General features: G+C 35.4%; 1 protein-coding gene across 1 annotated transcript in view; it reads right to left on the reverse strand.

The window, feature by feature from the left end:
* Positions 1–911: 911 nt before the first annotated feature.
* LOC100890628 (corticotropin-releasing factor-binding protein) overlaps positions 912–27,269 on the reverse strand; it is a 32,659-nt gene continuing 6,301 nt past the window's right edge. Inside the window, exons 2-8 of the mRNA XM_003725156.3 lie at positions 26,804–26,897; positions 17,647–17,816; positions 16,813–17,017; positions 10,014–10,168; positions 6,204–6,381; positions 5,238–5,397; positions 912–2,530 (exon numbers count right to left, since the gene is read on the reverse strand). Coding sequence (XP_003725204.2) covers positions 5,258–5,397; positions 6,204–6,381; positions 10,014–10,168; positions 16,813–17,017; positions 17,647–17,816; positions 26,804–26,897 — 942 coding nt within the window. The 3' untranslated portion in view covers positions 912–2,530; positions 5,238–5,257. The remainder of the gene's footprint in view (positions 2,531–5,237; positions 5,398–6,203; positions 6,382–10,013; positions 10,169–16,812; positions 17,018–17,646; positions 17,817–26,803; positions 26,898–27,269) is intronic.

The raw sequence follows: 27,269 nt of genomic DNA on the forward strand, positions 1-27,269 counted from the left end.
TTACTATATAATTACTAAATATATATATTTTAAAAATATTGTATAAATTATATATAGCAATTTTACATGCATAATACTATGACAAACAATATTCGAAAGATTCCCTGTAGAATTCAATAATTAGCTTTAGCATATGTGAATAAATATGCATCCTAACCTTTCGTGGAATGTAATATTACAAGTGAATGGTCACTTAAACCTATCTGAATACCTACCACCTGATCAGGAGACAACGATTAAGAAAATACTTCTATATCGTTTCGGCCTATTAAGTGACAATCCCATTTAATTTTAAAATGACTCAACCGCTATCTTTCAGAACATGACCAGATGAAAATACAGAGAGAAGGAGGTGTTTAAAAAAAAAAATGGAATCCGATAAATTTCACAGGGAATATTACAAACACGAGCGGCATAGCGATTATTTGAGATTTGGGAAATTTTGGGAAATCCGCCCCTGACGACAAATACATGTACGTAGTGCACAAGTTACTATCTATCGTGTAGTGATGATCTACAGCCTTTTCACACACAGCTAAAATTCTATAAACATGATTAGTATAAACGTGTTTGAAACGTGTTTAAACTAATCACGAGCCTTTCACACAGAAATTTCGTTGCGATCGTTCATAGTTTCGTGATTAACTACTGCTCGTAAAATGCGCAGTAGTGCCATTGCGCATTGAAGGTCATGTCATATCAATCAAAGCGCACGCTCCATCCAGTTTAAAAACGTTTAAACACGAATTTCCTTTCACACACAAAATGTCAAGCTCTCTAGATACGAACTTCGTATCTGCAGCCTGCTTTTAGGGGCGTATGGATCGCGACTTCGTATCTATCCCAACATCGTATAAACGATGTTCACACTGGGAAATTTTGTCTATAAACATGTTTAAAACTGTTGAGTGATTCTAATCATCTCTAGATACGATGAATTTTAGCTGTGTGTGAAAAGGCTGCTAGTTTGTGCAACACTGGAGAATGTTTACCATAAATTATATGTAAATATAAATGTCTGTAGTTATTTTTAATGCTACTCGTTCGTTCGTTCGTGTCTCCTTAGATCAAGATTTTCGGAGTAGTTGCTACAAGCTACTTAATACGGCAATACATCACAACATGGCAACAAGACAGTAACATCGCGACTTTGCACGCCGACAAGTATAGACCCTAGGCCTGAATGTAATAATTTACAAATTTATACAATCACATTGCCACAATGAATACTAGAAATTTATTCATACATAGATTCCTATGGTCTGATTGAGTATGGATATTAACAATGAAACGTAGATCTGATAGGGAATTTTATGTGCGGGTAGTTCGTTGTCTGTAAAAGCCACGAGTCACGAATATTGTTACTTGAGATTGTTTACATTCAATACAGAAATCAAGAAAAACAAAATTAACATGATCAATACTTTATTCGATATGACTTCTATTTTTCCCCACTTGGTGGCTTACTCTTTCTCTTAATCACGTTTATCCTTTTTGTGCGCTGGAATAAAAGTTCCACTCAATATGAATATCGTTTATTTCCCCTAGAAGGAGCTAAGTAAAGACTTAACCTGTATACATGTACAAACGTGATGTTATATTGATCAAAAACAAGGATATGCATGTTGCTTATAATGTGTTATTTCAAAGCATTATTATCTTAACCACCTGAGCCTGCCCATAGCCCATACGCTAGCCATTAATTACAATGTTTGCGCTATTCATGTTGCGATTATTCTTATACGACACCATTCTAACATGGCGCGTCAGAGACCTAACCAGTCGTTGACGCAGTGCTACGTCAAGCAAATAACGCGATTACAGCTAACATTTGGGAAGTTGATTTTATTGAAATCTTTAAGAAATATCCAAGTATATCATATATGCAAACTATCTCATGCTTTCAATTTGATCATATTTTTGGATATTAATACTTTCATATCGGAATCACATTAATGACCTTTGTCTCTAATCTTTACCTCGAAGGGTTTATCGTGGCAACATAATTATGAACAGCTAATTATGTACATCGTGAATAAATATTGATTGATGAAACTGTTTCAAACAATGCTGTCATTTCATTTATGAATTAAATTTCCAATGTCAAATACACCATATACCCTTGGCTATTTTAACAGCAATGTATTACACATATATTTATGAAGAAGTCGATATCACATAGTTTTAATTTCTCGTTTTTTTTTTAATCATACAGAAGAAGGCCGTGTGAATGGTTTGGGAAATTCAAAGTCGCTAAGACCTTAAAACAATCGCTATAACCTCAACACAATTTAACAAGTCTTAATATACTTACAATAAAATAGAAATTCAATGGCCTTGAGATGACAGTATTTGTGAGTTAAGTAAGCAAAAATATACGCCTGTATCTCAGAATATTCTTTTATATGGGAGGTTTGTTAAATTGACTATATTTTTCGGTCCGTTTGACTTTAAAACTTTGAGGTAAAATCTCACGTCTGTGAATCAAAAGACCCGTACACGACTGCACACTTTCGGGATCGCTGGTGGGCTGTAGAGAGAGAGAGAGAGAGAGAGAGAGGAAAAGAGAGAGAGAGAGAGAGAGAGAGAGAGAAAAAAAAAAAGAGAAAAAGAGAGAGAGAGAGAGGCAGAGAGAGAGAGAGAGAGAGAGATAGAGGCAGAAATAGAAAGACAGGCAGAGATACATACAGAGAAAGGAAAAAGAGAGACTCAGAGAAATATAGGGGGATGGACAGAGAAAGAGAGAGAGAGAGAGAGAGAGAAAGAGAGAATGAAGAATGAAAAACAGAGGCTTGGGAGAAAGAGGTAAATAGGGGAAAAGACAGAGATAGATAGAGATAGATAGAGAGAGAGAGAGAGAGAGAGATAAAAGACAAACAGAGAAGGGAGATAAAGAAGCAAAAAGAAAGAGAAACGTATAGATATTTATATTATTATGTATATCATACAATTTGAAGAAAATGACAAAAACGTTACGTGCATAGGAGCAAGAGTATTGTTATGGTCAACTGACAAAACATGATCATGAATTTTATTCTATTTGCTCTTTCTTTTAACATACCTCGGATCTTAAAACACAAGCCCCGAGTTGGATGAAAACAAGAAATAGGAGAACTGTATTGAACAATATCCCTTGAATTTGTTCTCGAATGAATGGAATATTTTTGTGTACAATCTAGGTTAACGCTACAGGCGACAGTATACCAAACAGAAATATTAGGGATTGATAATATGAACCGGGCCACAGGGCATTCAAGACACTTCAGGCTGAAGGTGTCGAAAGGAATTCGGCACAAAAGAACCCCCTCTTTCTAATTACATTTAATTTCCAATTTCGGTTGTAATTATAATTTCATCAGCAGAACCAGAGAATCATGTTTCATTTACTATCCTGTCCCATCGTCCGAACAAACCCTACTCGAGTTTCATCTGATCTTATTTACTATTCATTTTTTAATTTGGTTTATTTCTAAATGCACATATTCCGTCAATATTGCAAGTAAACATGATGTAAGACAATTCATTTAAAAAATACAAACTTGTAATGGAAAATGGGACACTGACGTGGTTGTGTTACAGAATATTATCATTATCAATTGAATTTCAATTGGTTGTGTCGTCTCGCTCCGAATATTTTCTCGCAAAAACTGTATCTTGCAATTAAACTGACCTGAAATCAGAATTAATTGACTCTGTTTCCCTGCATCCATTTAAAACATGTGTCAAATTGCGAGAAAAAAGAATTCAGCAATCTATTTCACATCTATATACTCAATTGCTACGACCATGTTTGATTGAAACTGTTAAATAAACTTAACAAGGGAAACGCTCTCTGCGGTATCGCCTGCATAACGCAATTCAATATGATAAACCAGATCGTCAATGACGTAGCGCTCATCCGCATCTCGCAACAACAAGTATCGTAAATTTTATGTGGTACACTTTTGAACTGGTCAAAAAATAAAAATTTGATGCCCTGGAAGGGACATAATTTCATTTCATTTGCATAAAGTACCATAAATAATCAATGGAGCAAAATCTCACAATTCTATGTAGTAGTTTAGTGTTCCAAATTTAGCTCTACCAGATAAGGCAAACCAAATCAAAATCGGTCAAAAAATGAAGGAGAAGAAGCCTTTTTTGTGATTTCGAATAAATTTGCATAAATTAGCACAGATAATGAATTTCAAGATTCTGTGTAGAAATTTTAAATCCCCCTCCTAGCCCTATCATATGAAACAATCAGAATCAAAATCGGTTGAAAAATAAAGAAAAAGAAGCATTTTGAAAATCTTGATGTTGATGCCACAACAAAGTCTAAGTTTGTTGACCTTAAATGACCTTTGACCTTAACTTAGTGACCTAAAATTCTACTCACATGATAGGGGAGACTTGATAACTCTATAGTCCAAGTTTCATTGACTAAGAACTTATACTTTCAAAATTATATCAAAAATTCAAAAACTTAACCTTAGAATAAGTTTTCGATGATGATGCTACAACATAGTCCAGGTCTGTTGACCTGAAATGACCTTTAACCTTGACTTTGTGATCTGAAATTCTACTCACATGATTGGGGATACTTTATTACCCTATAGTCAAATTTTTATTGACTAAAACCTATAATTTAAAAATTATATCAAAAATTCAAAAACTTAACCTTAGGTTAAGTTTTTGATGTTGACGCCGCCGTCGCCGTCGCCGTCACCGGAAAAGCGGCGCCTATGTCTCGCTTTTTGCTACGCAGGCGATACAAAAACTACAAAATATCTTTTGATACAGTATTTTATATGAATTTTATAACGGGTAAACAATGATGAGAAAATGCCCAATAATGCGACGAATAAAAAAAAAAGCCTTAATTGGGAAAGAAATTGCAATTGTAATGCTGACCCGGATGAGAGATGATATTGAATCTTACATTTATCTCTTCAGAAAATCTAGCATAATATATCCCTACATCTGGGACTGCACATTTGCTGTCCTCGTGTTTTCATGTCTTCAGAAGTGAATCTCTTGTATAAAGTGTTGCGTTTAAAGACACCTGACGAATATGGAACGCAACTTATTCTTCAACCAAAAAATTAGAAATGAATCGCGTCTTTGATTTTCACTTGCAATTAAATGTTTGAGTTGCATTGAAAATCTTAAAATAAAAAAAGAAGAAAGAAATAAAATATCATCAGTAAAAAGGCAACTTTTAGGCGAGAGGGCCAAGTTTTTTAAGTAAGGCTTACTTTGTCAAAAAGACGATAGCTTAAACAACTTCTTCTTCAGGGCACGCGCTCCTGGTGATGGGCATCTGGTTGAATCGAAAGCTGACGTGGTTTTCATATTGATTACTCGAAACCAGACGTACTACGGAGTTATGACACATCAGAGGCATGCTGACAGATCCTGAGAGATAATGAAATATGAAATAAATAAATAAATAAATAAATAAATAAATGTTATTTTACTGCAGGGTGTACCTGTATAGGAGTTGCAAACCATATTAAAACATTGCAAAAATTAGGCGAAAGTATATAAATGCATAAAATTAGGAACGGTTGCCATTAATCTTGCCACATAATTTGAAATAAAGAAAAAACAGCCAGGAAATCGTGTGGTGTCGGGTAGAAGTGTTCGAACATTTTTAAACCATTCGATTTTGATTTTTTTGAAGAAATAATATAATAATTTTGACGAGTTTTACACAGACTTAAATGTGTTTGGAAGTTTCAGTCATACAACGATTAAAACTATGCATCCTTTACATATAAATGTGACTCCGTTGAATGCATATCCTTTCGCGCCATTCTGCCAGGCATAAAAAAACAAAAATCAATATCATATCTTGCAGTTTGATCTATGTTCCCTCCAGGCCTAGCCTTCTTAGACATCCCCTAGACATCATGTGACATCACGTCAAATATGATCAATCAGGGGGAGGGGGGGGGGGGGGTGTTTCACAAAAACCAAGATCGACTTTTAGTTGGACTTAACTATGGTATGGCAGGTCGTTCATGCCACTGTTTGCTCTCTCCAGTTTGATCTTTAGATAACATTTTGTCATTCCCTTGAGAGACCAATGCCATTAAATGATGAGAGCAAACAGTGGCATGAACGGCCTGTCATAGTTAAGTCCAATTTAAAGTCGATCTTAGTCTTTGTGAAAAACTCCCCTGATCTTTATGATAACAAAAATGATTTAATATCCTCACTTGCGTCACACAGTGGTGATCCGGGCACGATCTGGTTGTTAGGATTGAGCGGATTACCGTCGCCGTGTTGCCTGACTATGTTTCCCACCTGACCACACAAGCTTGTCTCACTCCTCATGGTATCCATGTTCAGGGAGTTCCCTTCCATCAATTCCACGTAGTCCAGTCCATCGTGGCACTAACACACGACACATAGTAAGACATTCAGTTATAAAAATGATAGTTAGTAGTATTTGTAGTAGTAGTAGTAGTAGTAGTAGTAGTAGTGGTAGTGGTAGTGGTGGTAGTAGTAGTAGTAGTAGTAGTAGTAGTAGTAGTTTTTTCTCTTTGCCTCTTAGAGGTGTTTATTCAATATTCAAAACAATAACATAATTTTGCTTACAATTTAGCAAATCAATAATACACACATTATTTATTCAAATATAACTAAGCAAGTTTGCAGGAAATTTCATATTTTGTACTTTCAAATGTTCGTTTATTTCTATTCTGTTAGTCATTTCTCTCTTAAATAAATAAAGCAAACTCAAATCCCTATTATCATACCCATACTTATTACGAAAAATAATCATTTTATAAATCGACCAAAAAGCAATCGTCATTATCAAATCGATTTCGGTTTGCGAATTCATTTTGAGTAATAAAACAATATCTATCTCTATTTTTAAAGATTGAAAGCACGTAAAGCTAAGTCCTTTAAATATTCAAAGAAGGTTTCATTTGCCTTACATGAAATGAAGGCATGAAGCACATCTTCAGTCTTTTTGCATTTTAAACAAAGGTCATCGTATGAAAGAACCCACTTGAACAGATTTTTACAAATTGGTAGCATATTATATAAAAGCTTGAAATTAAATTCACGTAGACGAAATTCTTTAATCCCTATCAAATTCCTATTAAAAATAGAGGACCATTTAACGCCCTTCTGCAAGACATCTTCCCAATACAAACAACATTTATATTTTAATTTGTTCAAAACTTATCATATTATACCACTGTTTACTACTCAAAAGACTAACAGGCTTAACTGATTTTCCAAATACAAAGTGGGGGATAGATAAATTATGGTCTTTGAAACCCAAAGGTGCCCTATGCTTATCATTTTACCAAATTTTTGGAATTGATTTTTGTAGCTTTGTATAGTCAAAAATCAAAAATTGTTTACTTCTTCTAGTTTTAAGGCGGATAAATAATTCATTTACTGAAACAAAATTACAATTTTTAAAGATATCATTTAAGTATATAATACCACTTTTATACCAGTCTTCATAAAATAACATTTTCTTTTCAAAAACAATATCTTGATTATACCATAAAATATTTTGGTCGACATGTTTCTGTGTCTGACATTCAGCTGATGTGTATTTTTTTATGAAGTACCATGCATGTAAGATTTCTATGTAAAAATGTGGGACATTTCTTAGTTTTAAGAGATTTAAAGTATAATCAGTATAATTGCAATTTAGCAGTAGATGCAGCCCTCCCAAACAGTCAAACCAATGCTTACACATGTCTTTCCAATTTCCTTTTGTATTATCTAAAAACATCCCAAGCCACTTCAGCCTAAAACTAAACATTTGCCTTTTAACATCGATCATTCGTATTCCTCCTTCACAATAATCCTCAGTAACAATACATCGTTTTACCTTTTCAATTTTACTTTTCCAAAGAAATTTAAATATCAGGCTATTAAGTTTTATCAAAAAAGTAGACGGTATTGTATCAACAATCATTAAATGTATAACTTGACTAATTGCAAGTGATTTAAGAATAGTCAGTCTTCCAAACAAAGTCAGGTTTCTTTTTCTCCAGTTATCTAGCAGTTTTTGCATTTTTTCTCATTTATTTTGCCAATCTATCTTTAAAGCACACTGCAGATCAGGTGCGATATGATGTCCTAAGTATTTTACTGGCTCATCTGTCCAATGTAAGCCAAAACAAGATAACGACCATCGTTTATTTGCCATTAACTCTGCGGCCATTACAAACAACAAGGCCAAGAGGGGACACCCTTGGCGTATTCCTCTCAGAACATTAAACGTTTCAGATAACCAACTATTTACAATTACAGAACTTGCAATATTTGTGTATAAAATTGTCACCCACTTCTGGAAAACAGGCCCAAAATTAAATTTACTCAGACATTTTTTGATAAAAGTTACATCAATTACATCAAAGGCTTTAGAAAAATCTACCATCATAAGAGCACCATTTTTACCGTTCCTCGTCATGTATTCGATAAAATCTTTAGTAAGTCTTACATTGCAAGCGGCTAGACGACCTCTTATGAAACCCGACTGGTTTTCATGAATAATTTTACCAATTACTTTTTGAACACGTTTCGCAAGCACTGTTGCAATGATTTTATAATCACTATTCAGCAATGTGATCGGTCTCCAATTCTTCAGCTGAATTGGTATGATCTTATTGGCTAAATTTCACACATTTTGGGGTCTAAAATCACATTCATAGCAATTTTAGGTTCTAAAAGGGCACTAGAAATGTCATAAATAAGAATAAGAGCAATAACCATGCACTCTGAAGGCATTTGCGGTCTGAAAACAGAACTCAACTATCCCTTTAACCTTTTGAAACGAAGGAATGTATGTTTATATCTTGGAATTACGTTAATTCACTCGAATAAGAGTACGTCCCAGAAAAACAGCTAAGTTAGAAAGTTGAGAATAAAAAATATTCCAAAAAATTTGCAGGAAATTTTCATCCGAGTGGAATCAGTGGATGGATTAAGTTTCTTCTCTGAAACTACTCACATTTCCCCACCATCAAAAATATAAATTGACCAATCTGCAAAATGTTCTTTACAACCCTCGGTTTAGTATCAACGTTCTCCCGATCTGCTACCAACACCTAGCTCTTTCACTATTCAGGCACCATCAACAGATGACACAATACTGACCATTCTGCAAGCGTTCTAGGGCGCGTTCATGCTTGATTTTGAAGGTAGAATGAGCGATCTGAAACGCTCATCGTAAACGCTCATCGTGATCGCAGTTCCACGGCGTACTGTTCATGCTTACTTCTCTGGCTCATCGAGGCAATTCTCCGTGTGTGGCCTTAATTGGTCTTCCAGCTGGATTCGCAAACCTTCACTGTGCATGCTACGTAGACCCACTAGAGGTCAGTGCGTTGACCCCATTTAAACGCGTTTACAAATTGTAAACGCATCTTTTTGTGAGTTTACGATCGGCGATCGTGATCGCCGTTTTTCGGTGATTCTACAAAAGTAAGCATGAACGCAACCGTGTTTTAAACTAAACGCGTAACAGATGCCTGATTCTGGCCAGAAAAAGTGAAGCATGAACACGCCCTAAGTCTTACATCATCCAACCGACGTTTCATATCTCTCACCTTTAACAGACAACACAGGGTTGTCCATCGCTTCTTATTGACACCTCTCATTATCCACTGACGGCACACGACTGACCGTTCTGCAAGGCTTCTTACCGTTATGAGGTACCATCTTACTTCCGGTTTCCAACAGTCATCTTAATCTCTCACCATCAACGGACAACACAATACTGATCATTCCACAACCCTCAGGTCTAGTGCCATCAGTCTTCTGGCCTCCTTCCTAGAGGCAGCTCACAACCCTCATCTTCAACAGACAACACTTCAGTGGCACGTTTCATAAAACTTGTTATCTATAACAAATGCTAAATTTCTATGACAAATTTGCTCTCAGCCAATCAGATGCCGTGATTTCAGTAGCTTATAACAGTAACTTGTAACTTGTTATTAATATCAAGTTTCATGAAACAGAGCTCTGATGCCCCATTCTACAAGACTTCTTACCCTCAGTCTGGTGCCATCGTTCTCCTCGCTTCCAATAGACATCTCCATGATGGTGACATCCGTCGGGTAGATGATAGAGAAAGAGCAGTTTCTCTCGTAGCCGAAGTTACGTAGGGTGTGGGCACCAGTTGGCTCTGGGGCTATCACATTACAAGCTGTGAATTAAAAAAAAAAAAAAACTTAGAAAAATGAAAAATTGGTTCCCCAAAACACGGTCAAAACATGTATTGGTATCTATGTTTTCACTACTTAATGAAGTGAAAGTAATCTGTAGAGTATTAAGATCGCATAGCGCTGTAAGTACTTCAGCTCATTGAAGAATGGAAACTATATTTTACAGCCGTTCTAATAATAATAAATAATATTTAAGATTTAAACAGCGCTAGTATACATATACAGTTTCTATTAAAGCGCTTTACAAAACAAATGAAATGAAAATTACGTTTAATCTAAATATGTAATAAGCATCAACAAGAAACGTGAAATGAACATTGCGCTTATTTTAGACGAAACAAACGCTCTTACCAAACTTCAAGGATTAATAATCTTCGAATTATCATCTCTAATCAGTAGCCAAATCAATTTTAAATAATAATAATAATAATACGACTTAGGAGACATCGCAAACATATTAGAGATTGCATGGAAAATCTTGTATTTTGATTGATATCACCGTTTGATAGATTCGTATCACAACAAACTAACAAACGATTCACAATGTATCCCTATATATGACTCAGATTTAGATTTCCCCATCCAAAAACTAACCGATTGTTGTACCCCGTGGTCAGTAGCGAATGAGTAAACTAATCAAACCTGTCTCAACAAACCCACAAGGCAAGGAATGGTACACGATCACTTATCATCCATCGCCTTGTGGGGGCAAAAAAGACCATTCTGCCATTTAAAGGGGAAGTCGACCCTGATATTAAGTCGATTTGGTACAAAAACGGAAAATATCTGTTTGATTGGCGGGAGGTCTCAGAGTGCTAAATTGTATATAGGGAGTTCGATTACATGTTTTACAATTCACCGTACAGAGGATAAAAATTCACTTTATTTTATTTATTTAACGACAAAAAATTGTACTTTTTTACAGATATAACTCTGTGCATGAATTATACATTTGCAATCTTAAATAAATGCTATATTACTCGATGTAATATGATCCCAACTCGAAGAGGAATTCCACTCCGATATCCAGTTGGTTTATATATAATCAGAAAAATGAAAGGAACGGATCAGTGAAAGTTTGAGAAAATTCCGATAAAAAAATAGAAAATGTACGATTTTTTTAACATGTGATCAATCAAACACAAAATGGCAACTTTATTAAGATCCCCTCCCATTTGTTCTAAAAAGAACAGAAATGTTTATTTGTCCTCAATTCTTTTTCCAAACATACATACACCTGACATGTAATTATTGCAAATATGTTTTATACAACCCCTGAATGAAGAAAATGAAATGTTATGATTTATTTGTTGATTTTATTAAAGAGAAAATTGGAGTGAACTTTGCAAGATACTGTACGTCTCAGTGATGCCAATTCGTGTTTGATTGATCGCAGCTTTAAAATTTCATAATTTCTTATTTTTAATCGGAATCTATTCATTTTCACTGACCAATTCCTCTCGTTTCTGCTTCTATCTAGCATTCATTCAAAAGTGCAAATGCGAACTTTATGCACACAGTTATCTTTAGAATCGTAACTTTTTGTTATCGTTTAATCAATAATTTATTGAGGTGAAATGTTATCCTCCATCGTGAAATATGCAATAAACATGTAATCGAACTCCCTACAGTTGAACACTCTGATACCTCCCGCCAATCAAATTGATATTTTTTGTTTTTGCTGTAAATTTTGTCTAGGTTATTTAAGATGTATATGTAAGATGAGTAGTTTGCGAGAGATCGAAAGATAAGGAAAGGGAGAGAGAAAGAGAGAAAGAGAGAGAGAGAGAGAGAGAGAGGGTGAGTGAGAGGGTGGGAAGGGACAGAGAGAGGGGCGGTAAAAGGAGAAAATAATAAGGGAAACCTTTAAGAAGCCGATAAGAAAAGAGAAACAGAGAGAAGTAGAGGCGTAAAAAAGGATGATAAAGGAATAAGGACATATTATAGAAAGCTCTAAGCTAGAGAAAGGGAGAGAAAAAAGGGAGAGAGTAGATGAATGTCTGATCCGCATCTATTTGTGTAGGCTCACTACATTTTCATGTTGATTACATCAAAATAAAGGAGAATTAGATTTTTATCCGACTAAGCCTGGTAGATAATGCTGTTTTAAGCGCATCAGTTTGACAGGGCAGTATGCTACAGGGAAGTTCGAAATTCAGGAGGATTACTGATGAAAGTTGACACGCCATCTGCACAGCTGCCGTGACTTTGTCGTGGGAAGTCGCCATTCGTTGCAGTGCATGAAACACTGTTGATAAGAATAAGTCGCCATATTACTTTCTAGTCTTTCATTTCTGAAGTGACCTGCATGCACGCGTCAACATATTTCAACCCTTTTTCCATTACGACAATTGAACATGTAAACCGAGACGATAAAGCATGATATAAACCAGATCTACTAAGAGGTTACGGTGATAAAAGAAAGGACAATGATTCGCCGGAGCCAGTAATATCTAAGCGGAACAATATTAATCTAGCCGTCTTCATATTACAGTTGAAAAACCTCCTGACCTTTACGATAATCTAGGATATTTTCTTTTCAGATCTCTACCTCTATGTATTCATACTTTCATTTTCTCTCTGTACATTTAATTTACATGTGTGTATATTAGCCTAAATATTTTTCTGAGGTGCACTTTTTATCATTGACATGTTTACTTCAATTTGTATTTGTATCAGGACGAGGGAAAGAAGAAATAATGGGACATATCATCAGCAGGAGTAATTTATTTAGTTATAATTCCTATACGTTTACCGGGATGGTGTAATAAATTTTAGAATGTTTCTCTTCGTAGTATTGCGTTCTTACATTTCGAATTAATGTGATTCTCTTTCTCTCTCTATCTGTCTTTCAACAATTCCATGTATATTTTCGTTGGCTAATACCCACGCCAAACTCTAAAAGTATATACTGACTGCTTCAGAATGCAAACTTCAGAAGTACAGGAGTCCTTATTATGATGATAACCATCATCTACGCTTTACCGTCTCCGCATCTCCTTTTAAATATTAGCAAGAAAGTTACAAATTTACAAGAATATAATTGTAAAAGGAGCTTTGTTGAGAATGGTTAGATTGCGCTCATGTCAAATGGTTGGTTGATCGTAGACCACCTTGGGCTAACATGGCTAAGGTAGGCTATATCATATTTTTCGCAATCAATCAAAAGAGGAATGTCTTTTTGTCAGGCCATATTATATTTATCTAAAAATTAAGCATCGTTGCTAAGACAGTGATTGGTGGATCAAAGAAACAAGCACCGTCTCATTTTAAAGGGACTACACTGTATTTCCCATCTGCAGGCCAAAAAATTAAAAGGTTATTTTCCAACAGTATTTCAAAGATAATACTAATTTAGAACTTCTCTCAAAACGAAAGAGCTTGAAAATGTCATTAAGTGGAAAAATTACGACCATTAGTTGTCGAATCGACTTTAGCTGTTGCAATCCATGTAGTGATTTTCAGACCATTGTACCGAATGGTCGTACGTTTTGTGCTGCGCAGAGATTTAATCAATTTAATGTTGGCCATTACAGGAATTGGGTGAGTGATCATGATGTAGACAAATGCTCATGTACTTTTTACAGCTCTTTTTATGTATGTTATTACCATAGGAAAAAACAAGTCAGTCAGTTACTCAACAGTGTCTGCCAGTGAAGTCTAGAAATTAAACGAGTTTCCTTGCATAATTTGAATATTAGGACACTGCTAACGTTTAAATTTCACAGATAGGACATACGAGACAAATGCATAATTCCTGCAAAGTTCTACATAATTTGATGTTGGCTGCAAATGGGAAATAGTGCCTTTAAAAAAGAAATAAAGAAGAAGAAGCTTCTTCCCTCGTTGAAATCAAACCGCTCGTATTTATTTTCAAGCTTAATCCAACGCAGGATCTAGGTTTGATTAATGGAGCCATTTCTCCCATCCTTCCGTTTGAGTGGCAACTATAGGAGTCAGCTTAGTTTCAGCGATGATGAAAGGATGATGTACAGTATAATACCTAGTCCAGGGTTTAAGCTGAGAAATGGAAATCGTTTCGACCGTGGAGTAAATGTCGTCGCCTACACAATGTGACACTTTTGCCTTTCAACAACTTTCGTTTCGATTGAAATTCGGAACCTATTTTTTTTTGCCTGAATTTCATCAAAGGATGGCAAAATATAGCATGGAAAAACCAAAGACTTATCAAAGAAGTGACAGAAATTTAATAGAGAAATGACATAATACTTGTTCTACACAAGAGAAGCAAACTGAGTCAAATGCATGTTTTAAAAATAAAATATTAAAAAAAAAATAAATGCTGTGGAGATAAATCTAATGTAGATATGACAGCATCGATCAATTAATTTATCTTCATTGACACGAGTGTATTGTAAATAATCATCATATTTGGATAAAGCCTAACCTCTTCGAAACTGTTGAAATGGATTATAAAAGACTCATTTGGAGGAAAGATAAAGGAGTATATTCTGTTACTGTTAAAAAAACACGTAGTTGGGATGGAACCTTCTTTAAAACCAAAATAAGCCATCTCAAGACTTTACTTCAGGCCTAAAATGTAATAAATTCCATTTGCATTAATTTATCACATATTTCCGGTTTAAGTAACATAAGTTTTCGATAAGCATTAACAAATAATGGGACAAAGGTGAATGGAAGCTGCTCCATGAAACGAGTGAGGTAAGGGGAGAAGGGTCAAAAGAGTTTACATTGGGCTAGACATAAAGTAGAAACAATTGAACTGTAATGTGACAACTCATTCCCTAATCAACTTCCAAATCAATTCACGCTTACAGTGTCGCCATACGTGCACTATTGATTTTCCTTCGAAAGGACTGCTTAAGAGAGATGGGAAATAGAAACAGAGTCAGCTCCGGATGTCACGGTCTATGAGCCCTGTGGTAACATGTTATCATCGTCATGACTCTCATCATTGGTAGGTTGGAACTTCGAATTGAGAGATGCTAAGTCACGTGCACCAACACGGGGCTCGTTTGAGATCGATTCGTAGACGCTGTCTTAAAGGTGTTCGGTGTCTTCAAGGGAAGGGATGTATTTTTGTGAAAACAGGAAAGTGCATAACGCTTCAGCTAGTTATTATTTTAATTCGGGAACATACATGCAGTGAAAATTGGGCAAGAAAGCCATCTACAAAGAGTCAGCACAGACAGAGTGTGGGTGTAGCACCCCTCGTTTGCATACATATTTAGTGTCTAGAGAGAATAATCACTTTAACGGACTTTCGTTTTAAACAAGTTTATACTACTCTTCTTTTTGTTCTTAAGAAGTAACAAGTCATATCTAATATCAAAAGTTTGTACATATTCGTGCTAATTGGTTGTTTTCTAAGTAAATGATCGTAGTAAGTGTCAAGTCTCATTAAAGTTATGTTCCTGAAATGACGTCAAGAGATAAAACACTTAACCTTTGTATTATGTTTTCTATCTTGTTGTGCAATCAATACTGATTTATTTTTCGTTCCCCCCTTGTCTATACACCCAACCCTTTATTTTCCGGATGGGTAAGAAGTCATAGCAACGCATTTCGCGGGTGTTTAAGATCGAAAGCACTTTGCATCCAACCATTTAATTTAATAACGACCGCGAGAAGGTCAGATTGGCAACTTTCCTGTTGAAATTGGGCCCCAGTGCGAAAAAATTAGCAATTCTGAGAGTGTATCTGTATTCGTGTCATTTTAGAGTACGATGTGGCATCCCTCAGCTCGAGTCATACTTCGGTTGTTACGATATGGACCCTTCCTTCGCAGAACATAACAGCTGGTTAACACTCATTAACGACTGGACTGTGGTATACGTCTACTGCGTCATAATTAGGGAAAATGTACAGACCCACTCTGCCACTTGTCATCTCCAAATCAAAAATATCGCAAGAAAACGTCGTAATTCAATTAAAACCCTCATTCTCGCACCCACACAGTCATCTCCCCACACACTTACAAAGTACATGATTGAGCAAGGCGCAAAATAAAATCTACATATATGCCTGTGCTAGCCAACTATGCGATCATTTTATGATTTTCAGTGGACAGAAAGAGTAGTGCAAGTTAGACAGAGTATGTAGTAACCTTGTCCTTAACGATTATATAATACACTGTTTTGTCATAATGGTGTAATAATAATAATTATTTTTACCCCAATTTATTGACTGATTTTGACAATGATTTATTCCTAATAGATCTAGATAATAGTATACATTCTCAGATTTTATTGAATGAGGTGAGTGTTTGTTTTGTGTGTGCTACTATGCTAATCAACTAGGGGACCTACGTCCTTAAGTCATAACTGACAGTAATGAGGATTAATGCCTCATAAAAGGGCACTAATATAGCACATCGACACGGTTTTGATCCTGGGGGCTCACAGTAACGAGGCTATTGCTTAGCCAATGAATCATGAATGTACGCAACGGGGGCTAGGGTACGTCGACGCCCCCACAAAAACCAAAAAACAAAGAAAATGCATTTAATTATCAATAATTCATTGCATTCCCCCCAGTCCCCAACAGGAAAAATCCCTCCGTAGGGCTATACATTATAGTCCAAGGAATGCCCACATAGAGGATTTTTTTATGTTGGGGGTCGGGGCAAAATAGATGAACTCACGTTCTGGGTTGTTAATGAGCCTAAATGCGATTCTAAAGCTGGCATTGGGTTGGCCGAGTCTAAATGTGATCATGGCTCCGTTCTGGTGGGACCTGTAGACCCTCTGTCTCTGATCACATACGTTGATGACACGTTCAGTGATCGGGAGCGGGTGATCATCATCCCCTGGAAACTGGCCCACTCCCATAGTCCAACCGTCAAAAAACTATTGGCAAAGAAAAGGATCAAATGAGATGAGTTGTCATCAATGATTAACATTTACAATGTATGAATCAGATATGATTATTTACGTCCGGGGATCGACCTTTAACGTCACCATCCGAAACACTTGACTCAGTTTCGAACCTTGGTCGCCTGAGCCAGTTTGTAGGCGATGATAGAAAGCTGACCAAGTGAACGTGCCGCTAGACCAACTCGCATTTAAAACGATACAGACTCTTCAATTGTTTTCCTTCATAATTACCAATCTTTTAGATTTGCCGTTCTATGGCGAACAAAGAAGAAATGATATGACATAACTGCAGCTGAGAATATAAGTATGGATACACTTATGTAAGTTCGTCGACACTGAATTGCATCCATTCTACCAAAGCTTATTTAATGGTATAATGCATGTAGCAAAACATTCAAGATGAATAAAAAAAAATAAAAAATTGTATTACCATATATCCCCTCACCTTAAAAAGAAAAAATATAGAACATACACTATAACATATTATGGCTTAAATTTCAACTTGTAATTCATGAGACTTAAGTTCACGGTTCCTTGTTGATTCACAAGTGCTACCTGTGAGAAGGATAAAACAAAATTTAAACAAATCTGGTGCCTGTTACCTGAAGTATATTGGCTGGATCATTACAGTCTACGTTAAATTGAGTGAACTCGATCTCGACGAGATCATTGGATTCACCAAGGAGGTAGGTAGCACAAACTGTCTGGGCATCTGAAGGACTGGAATTGAAGTAGTACTCTCCACGTAACCCGATCATATCGACTCGACATACTGTGAAAGGAGAAACAAGAGAACGACGAGAAAGGGGGATTAAGGTAGTGGTTCAGGAACTTTCGGATACAAAGCAGTGTGTATTTTTAAACGACAACTCCGCAGATCTTCGTAATATAAATGATGGTGTTCCACAAGGCAGCATATTAGGTCCACTCGTATATATTCTATATATTCATGACTTTTGTCGGTCATATTATATTTTGTCTTTCGTATTTTCTGCTGATGACACAAATTTATTTTGTCTCACAAAGACTCTCATAGATTAGTTGAAATAATTAATATTGAAATGTGTAATATTTCATTGTGGATTAGAGCGAAGAAATCATCTTTGAATCTCCAGAAAACAAAGTATATATTATTTAGTAAATCTATAGATTCACATACATGCCAACATTTGAAAATCAGAAATCTGTACAAATTATGCTATTTAAAAAAAAAGAGGAACAATCCTAACTCTCCTATTCAATACTACAGACAAATTTGTACAGGAAGAGGAACACCTGCATTAAAATGATAATTATCTTCTCCCAAAAAGAGGAATGTTCCTCTTTAATCTGAACAGTTGGCATGTATGGATTCATTGCCAGCAAACATAGTCTTTGAAAATAACCCACTGGAGTGTGTTTCATTTAATACATTTTACGGTGTTACGGTTGACCAAAAGTTTTCGTGGAAAAATCATATCGACAATAATTGTAATATTAATTCTCGAAATATTGGTATTATTTATTAATTATGCTTAATAGTTCTTTGATACTCCCATACTTGAACTATGGTCTCTTAGTTTGGGGGTAACACATACCAAACGTCGTTAAATAAAGTGTTGTTATTACAAAAGAAGATCATTCGCATTATTTGTAATTCTCCCTTTCGCTCCCATACAGACTCTTTATTTTTCTTAACAACATACTAAACGAAAAAGACTTATATTTTTTTTCAACTAGGCCAATTTATGTATAACTATAAAAATAATATGTTGCCATCTGTTTTTCAAGAATTTTTTTTTTTAAATAGCTAAGTTCATAATTACCAAACAAGACATTCCGACGATTTTCATTTACCTCTCTTAGCTCAAAAAACATTCATATATTTTTTAATATATATTTTGTTGAAGTTCCCAAGTTTTGGAATTCTTTAAGTAATGAAATAATAAATGCTCCATCGATTAATACTTTTAAGAAGAAAAAAAAATGAAATTGTTTTTATTACAATCATATAAACCTCTTTGAAGTATATTTTTTTTATGTTGTTGTTTTTGTTGAATACAAGATCATGCTCTACTCGCTGACTCAAAATGTGATTTGATATTGTGCCTTCTCATGCTCATCTCCTTTCTAATGTTCATCTTCTTCTCTACCCCACATGCAGCTCATCATTTTGTTTTATTTTCTGTACCCCCGATCTCTCACTTCGTTTTTTGCATTTCTGCTCTTTGTATAATGACCGTGTTATTCTATCATTGACATGTAAAGTATTGTCTTGTCCCGTTTTCGTCTCTGTTGGCGTCCCCCTTATGTCCCTGTTTCGTAGTTCTTTTTGTAGTTACGGACTTGTTGATGTAATTTAAATTACTCATTATTCCTAAGTATCAAATGAAGTGTTCACACTTGTACAAGCATTGCTTTTTAGTGGACCCCTCTGTTTTCAATTATGTATTTCTACATTTGTTGTAAATATATATACTTGATTTGTAATGTTTGTTGGAAACATAAATAAATTGAAATTGAAATTGAAATTGAATTGAAACAGAGAGATATAAATAGAAAGAGAGAGAGAGAGGCAGAGAGAGAAACAGAGAGAGACAGAGAGTGAGTGAGTGAGAGGGAGAGAGAGTGTGTGAGATAGAGAGGGAGAGAGAGAGAGAGAGAGAAAGAGAGAGCGAGAGAGAGAGAGAGAGAGAGCAAGAAAGAGAGAGAGAGAGTAGAAAGAGAGAGGGGAAAAAGGTGTACGATAAAGATTGTGAATATGGTAGATAAAACAAGAGTGATTTTTAATTTAAAGACAAATTTCCGCTTATTTATCATGTCGAAATATGACCTCGGAATTGCTCAGATGTAAATGAACTCACTGACCCGTATACCAAGCCCACCAATTATCAATTTGGGGGAAAACGATTAAAATAATGTGAAAATAAAACTTTATGAGAAGCCAAGATCATGTGGATACTAGCTAACTTTTCTTTACATCAATATATTTTTATAGAGATTTTGGTACCGCAAAATAAGAAATTGTCTTATTGAAAATGGTGTAAATGTCAATCATAAATACGTCAATCCTAATAGTTTTAAAGATGCACTCTGTACATCTAAAGCCATCATTTTAATAGGAAATAGCTACTATCACAGACATGTCAAAATATTGAATGGAATCTTGCATGGCTTTAGAGCCTCGAGCTTAAGATCACCCCAAAACACTTACAGGATGCTAACCCGATAAGAACTACGATTTCTGGAGTGCTATAGCTGGTCTCCCATGCGAAAAGAGTTTTCACTGCTTTTACGTTAGCATCGAACAAGTTGGAATGTGAAAGTACAAGATAGGCCAATAAGTCTACTTAGAAAACTCGACTTATAAGTTAAACTGAGCTTAACCCTAAAGTCGTGCTATTGGTAGAATACGTATCATTTGGTTTGTAATGAAACATTACATGTCATAGAATGCAATCTTTGTCATAAAATGTGACTGGAGAATGCGAATATTCTAGGTCGGATTATTATATTGAATATTTTTCGGCATATAAATCTTGCAGCTGATTTTGAAGTGAAAACGTCGTAAGAACGTAAATCAACATTGCAGAATTCATTATTATCATTAAAGGGACTTAGTACCATTGTTCAGATGAGAGAAAGTGGTGCTAAGGTAGTGACTTCAATGCTAGATGTACAATTAAAGATAACCTGAAAGTATGAGCAAAAACGGACCATTATTAATGATACAAATTGGGAAAACTGATCTGATGGAATCCTTAATTCTCTCAACTATATTATTACAATTGAATTACATTTTAGATGAATGTAAATCGTCACAAAGCATTGAATTGGCTTTATATACCATTCCAGATATTTAAGTATTGACAGATTTTTAAAAGCCTGTGTTATGTCTGTTTTTAATGGAAAAATGGTAGGAAAAATTCAAACACTTTGAGAGAATTGACTGTTAATCACTGTTAGAGGGTGTCGCACAGTGACGCCTTCACGATTTTTTGCATGTTAGAGAATTAGTACATCAGAAGGAATATAAAAAGTAACAATTTATACAAAAATTACGCTTTTTTTTTTATCAACCTAATTTGTTTCATAAGACATGCTCATCATATAGCTCCGTTTAGTCTCATTTCACAACGCCCCCTATCGTCAGAGTCAGCAGCAATACATGTTAGCCTATTGACTTCTTTTAAAAGAATCGTTAAAAATTCATTTTTTGTTTAAACGAAAAGTACATCCACCACGACGTACGTTATCACTAGCTCTTTCATTGGAGCCCTCATGTCTCATTGACTTTTGAAAGTTCACCCACCGTAATTTTTCAAAATAGGTTGCAAGCTCGCCATTGCCTATAATACACATGTGAAACAAGTCGAACTTTGGGCTTAGTCTGCAAAGTGATTGTAAGGTTATAGGTCAAGCACACGAAGGATAAGAAGCATGAATTATCAATTATCACTTCTGCTATCTTCATTATGTCCATTTCATCTAACCCCCCACCGTAATTTTTCTATTTAGTAAAAGCAAACATTTTGCCGAGTTTAGCAAAAAACATGAATATTCATGAACGGTCAGACAATACAGCCTTTTAGTACGTAACGTATAGTGAATGGGAATGGGCGATGATCCGTCCAGGAGGTAGAGGTCAGTGTTTTGAGCTGGCAATGTTCACGCGAGCGAAAATGAGACAATCGGAGCAATATGATTATTATTCTCTCATATCCCCGTACTCTCTTGCATGTATACTATTTTCTTCGTGCAATGGACCCCGTGCCTTCTCATTAGCAATGTGAAGTCACAAGTATAGAGCTATTTACATTGACCCTAATTCTTTTTCTTTGTTTACCGTCTTCGCCACAATCCTATACCTCTTCTCTCATTGTTCCTTTTCTCTAAACCTTTCATATATATTATTATCTTCAATCAATATTTATTTCTCCTCAATATCCTCTCCTCTCATGGAGCAGTACAATGCAGAGATTTACACTTGCTTTAAACAATAAACGGCTTTTCAGTTTACTTCTTCGGGAGAGAGAGCTAGAGAGAGAGAGAGGGAGGGAGGGAGGGAGAGAGAGAGAGAGAGAGGGGAGAGAGAAAGAGAGAGAGAGATTTACCTTCCATGTGTATTTGAACAAATCCGTCTCGGTTTTCAATGAAATATAAATACCCTGCAGCTCGCTCTGCGTGCTTTTACACAAAGCAGTACAAACTTTGTGCAGTTTAAGGATTCGAACCAAAATCAGAAATGCACGTTCTGTCAAACATAGACTCCCACGGGAAAAGATTCAGGTTCTATTTTATATTGATTTTTATCCGCAACGTTCTCATATTATACCTTATATTAAACATCCTCATGCTATATTCTACAAATACTCAATTCTAGTTCAAGTACGTAGATACGATATTTATTCTAAATCCTCATTCATAATTGTAACTTGTGAATATTGACCCGTAGTTAATGCCCATACCAACAAACCAGCAGAAACCAAAAAAAAAAAAAAAAAAAATTAACACCAACAAAAAAACGAGATCAAAGGAAATAAAATGAAATGCACAAAAACTACAGGAACAATAAACCCCCAAAGTAAAAAAAAGCACAATCACATTACATTTCCTCATTTGTATTTACCCCTGGTTTGCAATTAACCTGGGCTCCATTTTGGGGTTACGGAGGATGATTATGTCATAGTTCTATCAAAGCGACGGCATAATAACTCTACCTATAAATACATTTTGTTCATTTACATAGATATTATCATGAGAATATACGAAATTCAATTTCAAATCATATGTGATTTTCTGCTTCACAAACAAGATATCGTATATCTGCTGGACTGAATGCCTCTTGACCAGATATTTAACTTGGCCTACGTCATTTCCTAGTATGACCACATCTCCAAAGTACAACCAGTTCAAACGAAAATAGGATCACGTCTTTCATGGTCTAAACAAGTAGAGGCTGGAGGCACAGATATGAGAAAAGAGGGTCTTACAAGTGTTTAAATGTCATTGTTTTCCCGGGTGAAACTCTGATTCCATCATCTTGAGAAATATTTGCCGTATCGCGGTTTTTAAATGTCAGACCTTTTTACCATGAAGTGTTCTATGCCTTTTCAATCGTTGGGACCTCCTTGGTGCCATACAAAAAGATATGCGTCAGATTGAAATAACTTCTAGAAATCATCGCTTCTTAGATAATAATCAGGATGAATCGTTTAACGTCAGAATTCCCTTGACCCCTAAAGATCAACATGCAAGAATTTACAATATATTGCTCTTTCATCATACTGCGAATATAAACAATATTGATTCATTGTCAGAAAGGCAGATCAACATGAGGTAGCTAAGATAGGCCCTAAGAGAAGGCAGGAAAGGGGATTTGAGAAACAAGCAGAGAGTAAGATAGAGAGACAGAGGGGAGAGACAAAACAGAAATGTGAAGACAACTGGAGCGAGGAATTACCGATGAACATTACATTTACAATAACAAGCTGAAAATAGGAGAGATAGGGGGAATCGAGTGACCGTGGTACTGTAGCTATTTGCTGTGACTCTAGCATTTGCATAGAAATGCCACGGCGTGCAGGGTGACTAGAATATCCTTTGAAAGACAATTAACGGTCAACGAGGCATGTCAACTTTAATTTTCATCGACAAAAACTTTAGTTATCGCAAATTAAGCTAACGAATCTGAACGCGCCATCGGAAATGTCCAACAATCTGTCTGCATAAGATGTGTGAAGCGGTGGAGCAAGATGAAGTCCCAGGTTAAAAATTCCAAGAGAATATTAGAGAATATACACCACTGTAAACTCTTTCTCATTGGTTTTGGTTCATAATTATTGACTTTATAACATTTACTTCTAGAAAACTCATATCATTTTATACGTATTTTTAAACGTATGGCCGTCAAAAACAAGAAATGGTATTTATATGCCTAAACTGTTAAATTTATTTTAAAAAATAAATTCATTTATCACGAGAGGGACATCGTACAACTGCTCACGAACCACTAAACTGTAATAGGCCCATGAACACCCTTTTCTTTGAAAATTTTATCTGGGTTAAGTTTGCCGTCTTTCCTTTCTTTCTTCGTTATAAATCAAACTAGTTTTTCTTGATGCGTATCTCCAATTTTACTCCTCATATACAAAAATCCATTCTGTTATCCTCTGAAATTGCTCCAACAATTAAGGCTCGATGATCAAATGGAAAGTACTTCAACTGACCCTTTTCTCTGGCCTTTTCTCACTTCATCGACATTCTTTGCTCATCAAGTCAGGTACTGCTCTACTTTCTCACTTCTCAATAAGATGCATTCCAAGAGACTGATGATTCCTCAGGTCTCCCCTTACAGAAGAATGAGCTACCTTGACCAAACATCTGCCACACCCTACGGTCAAAGATATTTGGAGTGTTGGGTATCTGTGTCCCCCGCGCCCCCCACCCCTTTTCGACGGGAACGCTATGAAGATTTGTTCCTCCATCTGCTGCTGGTCGAGCAGTATCTCACGGAATGCAATGTATCTGATAGCGCAATTTCGGAAGAAGAATGCGAGAGTATATAACAAAGCAATGTTTAATATTTATTTTTCACCTGGAATGCCATGTTTATGTTATACTGCAATCATGTATTCGTTTTGTTCCGTTTCCATTGCAACAATCACTTTCAAAATGTAACTACGTTTGTAACGATGTACATTTGATAATTATTGTATTATGTATTGTTCCTGTGTTATGTATATATGTACAAAGACTGTTAAACCAGTGAAAAAAGAATTTCCCGTAAGGGACAATAAATTTTCAATTCAATTCAATTCAATTCAAAATGATCCCCACATCCACCCCCACACACCCTCAAAAGTACAAATAAGAACATTTGATTTGTCGTGTTGTGATTAATTGACTCTTACACCAGTTCTCTGAAGTCATGCAGTGAAGCCATAGTTTTAAAATCATCACTAAGAAATATCTATCAACATCTGAAGACTTTTGAACGTTTGAAAAGTGTTGTTTGTGAATTTCAAGAGATTTTACAAAGGAAAAATGATGATGTCACTATTGGCCTCAGGCATGCATGCATGCTTATCTGTTAATGATCGTTATGATTTGTCTTGTTGTGATTAATTGACTCTTACACCAGTTCTCTGAACTCATGCAGTAAAGCCATAGTTTTAATATCATCACTAAGAAATATCTATCAACATCTGAAGACTTTTGAACTTTTGAAAAGTGTTGTTTGTGAATTTCAAGAGATTTTACAAGAGAAAACGATAATGACGCTGTTTGCCTCAAGCATGCATGCTTGACCTGTCCAACTTATTCCATGCTATAATTGAAGATACGAAGTGTCATGTTCAAAGCATTCTGTTTCGTACTTTGGCAGAGAAAGTAAACCTTCATCTGCCTGCCTCGTATTATACTGATGAATGTCACTTACTTTAACGAAACTTTCTCGTAAATAGGATGGCGCCAAATTATGTGTGCATTTGTACATCATATTAACACGCTGAAATTCACAACGTTTCTCAATTGGCATCCATTTCAGATTGTTAATCAATTCACTTGATGGAGTCTCGTAACTTTCGTTTGCAATTTTTCTAACAGCTTATTTTTTAAAACTTTCTTGGCCTCAAGCATGCTAATCAACTGAAAATGTAAGTTTCGATTTGTCTTGTTTTTATTCAATTGACTCTTAAAAATGTTCTCTGAACTCAGGCAGTTAAGCTGTCGTTTTAAAATACTTACCAAGAAAAAACTATCAAAATCGGAAGACTTTAGAACTATTGAAAAGATTAGTTTGTGAATATCAAGAGATTTTACAGGAAAAAACGATAATGACGCTGTTTGCCTCAAGCATGCATGCTTATCTGTTGATGTATACGTTTCGATTTTTCTTGTTTTATATTTCACGGAAAGTTGAATTCATAATAACTAATACTTAGTGATCTAGTGCAGCACAAATGTATTTTTGTACAAAATATCTTTAGGCTACCCCATTATATAAAAAATTTGATATTTTACTGGGCGACGGCTTTATTCCCTAGGCAGTACATATATGACAACACAAGAGCAGGTCAAGAGCATTTTATAGCAAATTTGTTTGTCTTTCTCCACAATTCTCAAACCCTGTAATGATGTAGAAGGAAAAAATCAACTTAATTCTACAAATAAACATTAGAGCATTCTTGTTTCCCTGACTTTGTTTCTATAACATATTTTGGCGACGTTTCCAAAAGAAAATCACTTCGTGCTACATGCACCGCTACGTCAACAATTTTGTTTTGAATGCACAGGCACATTAAATTTTGGTTATTAAAGGTTCTTTATCACGATACTAGTCCACAATACTGATATAATATATCATTCGAAATGAAGATCATGGAAATCTTACGGTAAATCTTTACACATTAAAGGCAATTAAAAAAAAAATTGCCATTTGTGTCATAAGCCAAATTGTCTTTATTTGGAAGTCCCTTCTCAAATGTTTAACATGCGGTGTTATTGTAAAAGCTCAAAGGTATAAACCTTTCTCTTGCATTGGTAAGGCTAGTTTGAAGAACACTTCGTGAGTAAAACGCATATGCAGTAAAAAAAAAATAATAATAATGAAAAAAAATAAAGGAAAATACGGCAAGGGCAATGTACAACTATTAAGAGCTTGGATTTCATCCGGAAGCCAGTACTCATCCATCAACTAATCGAATAGCACTTATTTCAATAAAAAATATCAACTGACTAGAACGTCAACTTGATTGATTTGTTTTTGGATAGACTTACCAAGTTCTCTTGAATAGAAATCTTCTATTACTGAATCATCTCCGCTTTTCCGTAACATAGCAATGTTGATTGGATCACCTCTCAAATGGCTTGCCTACAAGCATAAACGAGAAGAAAAAAAAAAACACAAAAAAATAACCTGGCATGAACAGTAGCATACAAATAAAATCCGAAAGCGTGATAAGATTTATTTGATATAAAAAAAAAAATCAAGTTAGTCGAAATAAACGTTTAAAATCATTTCCCTTCATGAAATCAATTTCATTTCGCAAAGTCGAAAAGGGGGAAAAGTCAAAAGTGACGGAGTAGGTAGATGAGATTGATCAATTAAAAAAAAAAAAAAAAAAAAAAAATTGCCCAATGGAAAACGTGCGTATCTAACATTCCTTATTTGGCATTCGTTATTGATTCGAAAAGACCACCCGTCCTTTTCACGTTTTTCTGCATGGGTTTATCAATGTGCAGG

This window comes from Strongylocentrotus purpuratus, unplaced genomic scaffold, assembly GCF_000002235.5.
Source record: "Strongylocentrotus purpuratus isolate Spur 01 unplaced genomic scaffold, Spur_5.0 spur5_scaffold_6, whole genome shotgun sequence".
Taxonomy (NCBI): domain Eukaryota; kingdom Metazoa; phylum Echinodermata; class Echinoidea; order Camarodonta; family Strongylocentrotidae; genus Strongylocentrotus; species Strongylocentrotus purpuratus.